Genomic DNA, 9,162 nt, shown 5'->3' on the forward strand with positions numbered 1-9,162 from the left:
GCTAATGACAGTGAAATGCTTCCTGTGAGCACTAACACTCACATTAGGATGTGGATAGTAGTGTATGAACTCTGGTGAAATTTCAGCATACAGTCAACAGAAATTTTACTGCCAGAAACATGGCCTCAAGTCATGGTAATAATGTTAATATTTAATTGAGGTGAGTTGAACGTGCTCTTTTGTTGCAAAAACATCTAGAGGACATGTCCCTGCGTGCATGATCGTGTTTGACTCTATCTTCCCTCCTTGCCTTTCACGCTTTTTTACCCGCTCCAGCTCTTCCTCCCTCCCCAGCCACAAGAGCTCCCACAGTTGCACCCTGCACACACCTCATACACTCTGTTTGTCACCCCAACACAACTTCCAGTGTTAAAGACCTGTTAGCCACAGTCTCTTCATAATTTCACCCTTACAGGGTCCTGAAATCTTGAGCATAGCTTTCAAACCCTAATAAAGCCCCTCTGTCTCAGCTTTTCTGATCCCATTTGGGGATCAGACTCAGTGAACTGACCTTTTCCTCCCCTGTCTCCTTCCTCCTCCACCTCTTCCTCCTCCTCCTCTTTTCAAGGATTGCTCATTCGTCATTTTCTCCCTTCCCTTCTCTTCTGAGCCCTGCAAATGCCTCCCCTTCACCCAAGTCCATCACCTTCCTCCTTGGGTTTTGATTCCCCATTTTTCTCTTCTTATTCCTGCTGATTTATGCTGATGACCCATATCACCCTCTTTGTCATGCTATGTCCATTTTAACAATTCTGTTCCTCTTCTGCCCTGATCCTTTTCTTTTCCTCATTAAAAAGGACTGTTTATTTGGCATGCACTGTCCAGAGGCTTTCTACTGCTGGGTTATTCCTGCACTAAACTACAAGTGGTCCCATTCAGCACCACCCATTAGCCTCCCCCATTATGTCCACTATTCAGCCTTTTTGCGATTTCCATTCCATCAACCCTCATGACCCCTCTTTTGCTTTTAGCCCTTACCTCTATACCGAGTTAAATTGCAAAATCTCCCTACATTTCAATTCTCTTCGGTTTTCTTCCCTATAATATCCAGCCCAACCAACACCCCTCAGCTGTTTCTCTTCTGCTAGAAAGGTTGAAACACTGTCTCCTGAAAGCCCAGCCATCACTTTCAGCTGTATGTGGATAAAGCAGAGCCTCTAATACTGCCCCCCTCTCAAGGAATACCCAAAGTCTCTTTTCTCTCCTTTTCACAGTGACCATTACTGCTCTGTTTGCAGGCAGAGCAAAATTTTTATTTGGGCAGCCTTTCTTTCAAGGTACAGCTAAGACCTGTTGATGCTTTCTGCATGCATGTCAAGGACATCGGCTATTCTCTCTGCCCTCAAAACTTAAATGCTTCCCTGGAGTCTCACCCTCACATTAGCTCATTAATGGTGACAATCCTTTTTGCTCTTTCATAATTTGGTCCACTGTTGATCTACAATCTTGATCACTGTTTTGTCTTCCAAATATTATTTCAAGAGTCATTTTCATAGCTTTGAATGTGCCACTCATTTTCTGTGCTCCTGTTGATCCTCCTTCCGTCTTCTAACAAATAAAATAGAAGGTCCTTACACACAATACTTGCCTAGGCAGGCAGAGCTGAATAGTATAACCAGGTGTCTTTTGTAGCTTATGAACACCCACTTTATGCTTCTCATCATATGCCCTTCTGTTTTCCTTCATAATTCCTCGCTGGGACTGCCTCCTTGGTCACAGCTGCAGAGGAACTTTGCTCACCTCTCCTAAATTCTTTCTAAAATCTCTCCCTTGCTGCTGAGATAGCCCAACAGCAGCCAGCCTGCTGGCATGCTGCTCTGCTCTGTACCCGGCTGACCCCTCACCATTTCCTTGTGCTCCACCTGCATCCATCCCATCCCCTGCCTCTCAGCAGCAGCTGTGTTGTGCACAAACCCCAGTGGCAGTGGCAGCCCTTCCGCTCCGCCTGTGTGAGCGGCTCCCCGCAGCAGAAACACCCAGGTCAGGAATCCCAGCTCTGTGACACAGCAATCATAAATGACATCTTCAATGTTACTGGGAACTCAGCTTGCTGAAACTCAGCCCACACCCTGACTTGCGGTGGAGCTGAGTTTCTCTGGTAAAAGACAAAAAGGCAGAAGCAGTACCTCAGTTTATTTCTACGGCACAGCTCCAGCCCATCCATTGAGTACTCAAAAGGCCAAAACATGAAAGCAAACTCTGAGCTACATCACTTGGGGTGCTGCTTTTCCAGAGTAAACCTTCCAATGGCTCTCCCATTGGCAAATAAGTTAGAAAGCCTCTCAGTTGTTAGAGGCTGGTTAAGCTGTTCTCCCTTTGGAAATACATGGAAGTTACTGTTGTTGCATTGTTATTGGTTGAGGATTCTCATGCCTTTATAATTTCTTTCCATCTCATGGCAAATAAGCCCATCTGTGCTGTCTCAGTCTCAGCTTTATGACCTACCTAAGCAAAAGATAATATTCAAACTCTAAGCATATTTTGTAAAACACACTTTAAAAATATCAGAAACCTCTTTCTTCTTTTCAAATAAAATCTTACTTGGGATCAGGGCAAATGAAAGTCTGGAAAGGACAAAAATGCCCTCAAGTATCAGGTAGTCAGCTCTGCAGTTACTAAAAAGTTGCTTTTCTCTGTTGAGTTTACTGTGTCACCAAAGCCCTACCAGCCATAGCTATACAATGCCTGTATTGTCTCAGCAAGGCTACTGAGATGTTCCTGATCTTGGCAAGAGCTGGGTCTACCCAGAAGCATTTTATTGAAAAAAAAATTACTACAGCAGAAAGAAATATTATTTTAGGCCTCATATTGGAAAGATAAAGGTCAGAGTCCTTCCCTCTTACTAAGGGAGCAGACAAAAATATCCTGTTCACGGGATCCATTTTACAAACTTGAAAATTGCACCTAAAAATCCCCTTATGAAACAAATTTCAAAGTGACTACAATATAAGGAAGGATTTGTTGGTTTAAGTCATCAGTAATTTGGAAATTTCAACTTCATGACAAAAGAGGCAACTACATGTACCATATACAAGCATGGAGATAGTCTCTGTATACTCTTTATGTTAGATCTGCTTCCTTGCTACAAAGCAAGCCTGATCTTTATGTTCACCTTTGTGTTTATAATTGATTTTTTTTTTTTTAACAGGAGCAGGATCTGCCCATGTTTCTTCACAAAGAGCACATACTTGCCCCTACTAAATTTCTCAGTAAATTCTAGCAATATTCAGATTCAGGAAACTGCACACAAGTGATCAGGGCCATTTGAATGAAAAAGCCAAGACCACCTTTTTCTTTCACCCATAAATGTGGTGCCACCTCTGCTGGAGTTTGTCACCCTAGCAGAGCAGTGGGCCCCATGGTAACCCAACAGGTACTCTCACATCACTCCAGGTAACCCCTGGTTCTCTCTAGCTGTCAGATGCTCCCACAGCCTTCACAGAGGAGGGTGTAGCATTTCATAGAGTGGTAGTAGCAAAATGAGGGGCTCTGCCATGTGGAGGAGGCCAAGACTCCAAAATGTGGGAAGCTGCAAAAGCAGACCCCAGTGCCAGGGATAGCTTTGCTGAAGCCAGCCAGGTGAGGGCCACGCAGGATCAAGGGTTCAGACCAAACTGACATAGAAACAGTATTCCCTGAAGGCTCTACCATCTCCACTGCCTATATTAAATCTTTTTATTACAATGTTTGCAACTTTAAAAAAAATCTGTTGCATTGAAGGCAGCACGTTCTTTTGTTTTCTAAAACTTCAAAGGAAGATTTTGCATCCTCAGCTGCAGCAGGGACACTCAGAAATTATTAGCAACCCTATTTAAATGCCAGTCAACACCAAATATTTCCCTAACAACACTGAGGGCCCGGAGCCTGTGTCTCAGAGGAGGTCGGACCCCAAAAGCACAAGAGGGTGCTGGGGCTACGAGGTGAGGTGGGAACAGCCGCCCTCAGCCCTCGGGATGCACAGCTCTGAAACGAGCCCCGAGAACAACCTCTCTCAGGACGGGAATATGCAGGGGAGCGGCGGGAGGGAGAAGGACCGTGCAGGAGGAGTGTTGAATGTGCAGGAGGAGTGTTTGTCTCTTGGTTTATCTCGCAGACAGCGGTCTGTAGGCTTCGAGCCTGCCGGACACCGGCAGCGGCCCATTCCTGGCGTTATCTCCAGCTCCTCTCGGAGAGCGCAGCTGCCTCCCGGTTTCCAGCTGTACACCGGGATACCAGGCTCCGCTTAACACCGCGGGCGGCCTCTGCCCCGGCCTGGCAGCTCCGCGGGCGCGCACCCAGCGCTCCCCGCGCACCACGGCAGCCCGGCAGGACCGGGACAGAGTAATTGCAGGCTTGTCCAAATTATCGCTTGCAGTCTCCCAGACACATCAGGGCACCGATACTCAGCGTTAGCCTCGGGCGGCTCATTTCAGCCCCGGCTAATGCTGCTCCCGCCTTCTGCCAGGTCAGCTCAGTTGAGCCGATAAAATTTAGTAGGGATCTTGCGACCTGTAAGGTCCCAGCCCATCTTTATCCATTACAATAGGTTGGCTTTTGCTCGAAGTTTTATTTCAAGTTCCTGAGAAGAAATGAGCTGCGCAGCCTTTCCTCTAAAAAAACTTTAAAATCTGCTGTTTCTTTTAACATGAACCCTAGTATTTCTCATCTACTCACGCATATCACAGCCTGATCTCCTGATGGATACATGTATTCTAAATGGTCTTCAGAAACTTTTCACAGATAAGGTCCCATTCTTATGCTAATGTCTATAACAGATTGGCAGACAGCAGACTCAGAACCCTCTTGTCACCTCCCTGTCACTTGTGCCACGGCTCTGGGGTCTGTACAAATTACAGCATTTTAAGTGTTCAAAAAAAAAAAAAAACCAGCCATGAAACGAAACACTACTTCCGAAATTGACTCCAAAGACATTAGGCAAGTCACGCTGTGCTTTATCTTTGACTTGGAGAAACACATATTTTAAATTAAAACTCTCAGATCTGCAAATCACTTCTCAATCTGTCCTTTTTTAGTACCTGTCTGTGCCTCTCCCCTGTCATCTTTCTTCAGAATCACCAGAAGTCTGTCAATTGGAAAGAGTCACCAAAACTCCATCGAAAACATCTGCAGTTCTCTCCATTTGCCTTTCTCCCGTAAAAATACTTTAAAATGTATTTTCTGAGTGAACTTCTGGTCGCTTACATTGTCAACCCAATCAGAGAGGAGTGAGTACAATCCAATGCACAGCCAAGGGCGGAGGAAGCGCGGAGCAAACCGAGCAGCGGCGGTACCTACCTGGAGCCCACCTCAGCGCCCAGTACCATTCGCAGCGGCGGCCGCGGCGTTTTGGGGTAGCGACCTTAATGCATTGTCCTTCCTACCGCGCTGCTGAGTGAGAGTTGAGCAACTCCTTGCACTGCTTCTTGGAGCAACAGCTCTCCCAGCCTTAACCCCCTCTCTTGGCTCTTTGCTTGCTTGGTTTTTTTTTTTTTTTTTTTTTTTTTTTTTTTTTTTTTTTAACCAGAGTTTTTGAGCACTAAAACTTGCAATTAGTACCAGCTAAGCCAAAACCCCTGCTCGCCCCTGCCCTAAGCCGCACATTCCAGGGCGCTGAGCTGAGCTCTCTGCCGGCACCGCGCAGCTCCGGCACCCCAGACCCGGCTTTCTGCCTGCAAACTCGATAAGGCTGCGGGAGCTCAGCAACACGCACTGAAACTCGGACAGGGGAAAAATTGGTCTCTAATCTCCAGCCTGGGTGGTTTTTATTATCCTCCTCCCCCCCTCCTCTCTTTCTCTCCACATTCACAGTAGCAAGGTTGTCTCCGGACTACTCCCTGCCTTAAACTCACCAAACCAGATTTTTACTCCCAACACCTTCCCGTAAATCTGAACTGAAATTTTACCCTGCTTGCTGAGTTGTGGCTGGCTGAGGGCCAGCCAGCATTCCTGTTGTTTTAAGAGGGCAGATTAAAAAAAAAACCAAACCAAACAAACAAAAACCCCAAAAAACACCAACAGCAAACCCCTCCCCCAACAAACAAAAAAACCCCCAACCCAAACCCCAAAACCAAAACAACAACAAAATACAAACAAAAACAAACAAACTCGCCCCCCCCCCCAAAAAAAAAATCAAACCCTCCAAAACCAGAGAAGAAAACCTTGAGAGATGCAAGGGCTTGAAGCAAACTTTTAGAGGAGCTTTACTAAAAATACTGTGGGATGAAGTGATTCGCGTTTATCTCTAAAGGGCTAAAACAGTGAGTTGGGTTTTTCTTTGACAGTGTCAGTCGTGAAAAAATACCCTTCTCAGCCATCTGCCTCCTTCAGGTGGATGGATATTTGAAAATAAAATAAACCTGTGGTACTCACCTGAAGGACGGCAGCAGGCATCAGCACAGCAGGGAGAGGAGCCTGCACCTTTGCCTGATCGAGTTACCCCAGGGCAGCCGTACCGCTGGTTTGAGAAGTGCCACATTTTACACTTTTCTGACCTAAAGTTACATGTGGTTTCTAGAAAAGGAACAAAAGAGAAACCAGTTTACATAGACAGAAAAACAGCAACCAAGCCTTCTTTTAAACTCCGTGTGATCCCTCTCACCGTTGTCTGGAACGCTTAAAGAAACAATGAAGCAAGACTGTAAACTTTCTTACCCCCTTTTACCTTACTTGTCTGCGCCTGGCTAAGGGCTTTGATGTATTGAAACAAAGCACAAGACCTGTTTATAGTAAACGAAACCAACCAACAGAGAGATCTAATTCAGACTTGTGACTAAACAAACTGGAACAGGAAGCACACACCAGCAGATTTTTTTTTTTAACGTAGTAATTCCTGCTAGCATTGTCATGAAATAGAAAAAAAAAAAAGGTTTTTCTTCTCCCTTCAATTACTTTTGTTCAAATGCAGGAGTTTTTGGTGGTGTTTTTTTGTTGTTGTTGTTGTTGGCTTTTTTTTTTTTTTTTTTTTTTCTGGAGTGAAAAAGCCCAACCAATCAACCAACCAACCAAAATCCCAAAACAAACAAGCAATGTTCCATCTGTATATGTAAATATTTAACAGAGCAATATTTACCACTGGTGGTGACCTGGAAATATTCTTCATCCATTTGTTTCCACATGTAGGTCATTTGTGCAACTGATTAATATCATGACCCTCATCCCAATTAACATCTGTAACTGATGAGTAGACAGAAGATCTTCATCTAGGCTAGTTCAAGTCCCCAACAGTAGATTAGAAGTCCTGCAAGTTAAATTTTTAAAGAATAAATAATATTGGAGCTCAAAAATAGTGAAAGAAATTGATTTCCATAATTCTTTGTAATTAAAAAAATAATTATTTTTATTCTTAATTAATTCTTAGCAATTCTTATTTAAGAATTCTTCTTAATTCTTCTAAATTCTAATCTTTTAAAAAGATTTATTCAGAGCTGGGTACCCACTATGCTGTCTTTTTTCTGGAATATTACCTGTACTTTTTGAAAGCAGTTTGTGCTTCTAAACAATTGTAAATCTAATTGTATTCTTTTTCAAGCATAGAAAAATCTCACAGGTTTTACCTAAGCAAATCCCTAAGACAGTTTTGCTGCAGGTAGAAACCAATCAAACTACTATTGGTATAGTATGTAAAGCTCACAGTCAAATGTTGCAAAGTTCAAGTTCACAGTGTGTCCTCTCCAAACTATTGCAATTTAAAAGTTGATAAAAGCATGTGAGTCCAGTTTTAGTAAATGCATCAAGAATAAACAAAAAAAATTCTTTTAGAACTTACCTGCAGTAATGAGCAAATAATCACAGGGAAAATTTTCATTAAATACTTGAATTAAAATGGGAGTTCAGCATTAGCAGCAAATATTATGCAGTTAAATTCTTCAAGAAAAAATAGTCCAGAATAGTAAATAATGAGGGCTTTAGTGGTACAAAAACCTCTCAAGTATTCTGTAGGACTCTTTAAAATCATGACCCATTCACCCAAAGGGAGGTTTTCCCTTAGAATCCTCATCTGATAAGTTTGCCAACAAAGTTCTCAGGCAATCCATCTCAAGCAGAGAGAACCTATGCTCCATTTGCTCCATTTAGAGGAGCAAATTGGCTTTACTGGCAGAAGTAGTTCCTTGCCAACATGTACAGATTACCTCTAAATGAGCATCTCTGTAATACAATGGCTAGTACAGAAAATACAAAGACATGTGAGTGCAGTGCCCTGCATGTCCAGAACACAGGTACACTACCAAAAGCCATGGTTGCACCACTGTGCTCAAGTCAACTATTTTAAGGTGTGCTGCTAAAGTGTAGCTCTGCCTGTTCTACTGACTGCACATGTGCTTGTGGGCCTTACCTCTGAAAGCCAGTTCATGCCTTTCTGGTGCAGGATGCAAATAGGTTTCCTTGGAAGAACCAAGGATAGGAAAGAGTTTGACTTTCTTCTTAGTTCAGTTCAGCTGCAGGTGAAGTGTGTGACTGCACTTGAGGCGTCTAGTTAGAGCTAATCCCTGCCAGCAGCTCATCCAGCAGTTAAAATACTCCTTATTGCTCACCATCTGGGTGAGGAGACACATTCCATGGACCCAGGTGAGATTGCAGGGTACCACATCTCTCTGCATACTCCTGCAGGTGAAGGGATGATTGAGAAACATCTGCTCACAAGTTTTTAACAGACTTCCAGACTTTGGTGAGGAAAGCAATTTTTACATTTCTCATCTGCCAACAAAACAATGGTGCAAAACCTCTACTATTTATTGCTTGTGCTTTACTCTGGTTCACAGATTCCAGATCAAATAACAGGTAATGGTGCCAGGTTGTTCCCTAAGTGCACTTTCTCAGCACAAAGGAGAGGAGCAATTCAGGAAAGTCTCTTCTTGACCACCAAATGCTGAATGTATCATAAGCTGAGATAGGACAAAAGCAACCTCAACAATCAGTTGTAGGAATTGTTGCCATTGAGGTTTCAGGTAACCTAAAATTAAACTTTAGATCTAAGCGATAAAATTACAATCTGAGACATTTTTGACTATTTTGAAAAGGATTATTTTTCTCCCTTTTGTCCCAGTTGTCCAGCTGACAAAGTGTTCTGAGGGGTTGTGAGCTCCTTACATATGAAGGAAGGGGTGACCCACATGTAATTTGCTGCAGCACCCTCCAGTCTGTGTGTTAAAATGAAAGAGCAGTCACAACCCTCCAACCTGGAGA

At 43.6% G+C, this 9,162-nt stretch overlaps 1 protein-coding gene across 2 annotated transcripts in view; it reads right to left on the minus strand.

The window, feature by feature from the left end:
- Positions 1-5,461, minus strand: part of RBM47 (RNA binding motif protein 47) — a 74,589-nt gene extending 69,128 nt beyond the window's left edge. For both annotated transcript variants that reach the window (XM_059470665.1, XM_059470664.1), the window contains exon 1: positions 5,275-5,461. In XM_059470665.1, the coding sequence (XP_059326648.1) occupies positions 5,275-5,303 (29 nt within the window). In that variant the 5' untranslated portion in view covers positions 5,304-5,461. The remainder of the gene's footprint in view (positions 1-5,274) is intronic.
- Between the last annotated feature and the right edge of the window lie 3,701 nt (positions 5,462-9,162).

Source organism: Ammospiza nelsoni, chromosome 4, assembly GCF_027579445.1.
Source record: "Ammospiza nelsoni isolate bAmmNel1 chromosome 4, bAmmNel1.pri, whole genome shotgun sequence".
In the NCBI taxonomy this organism is placed as follows: Eukaryota; Metazoa; Chordata; class Aves; order Passeriformes; family Passerellidae; genus Ammospiza; species Ammospiza nelsoni.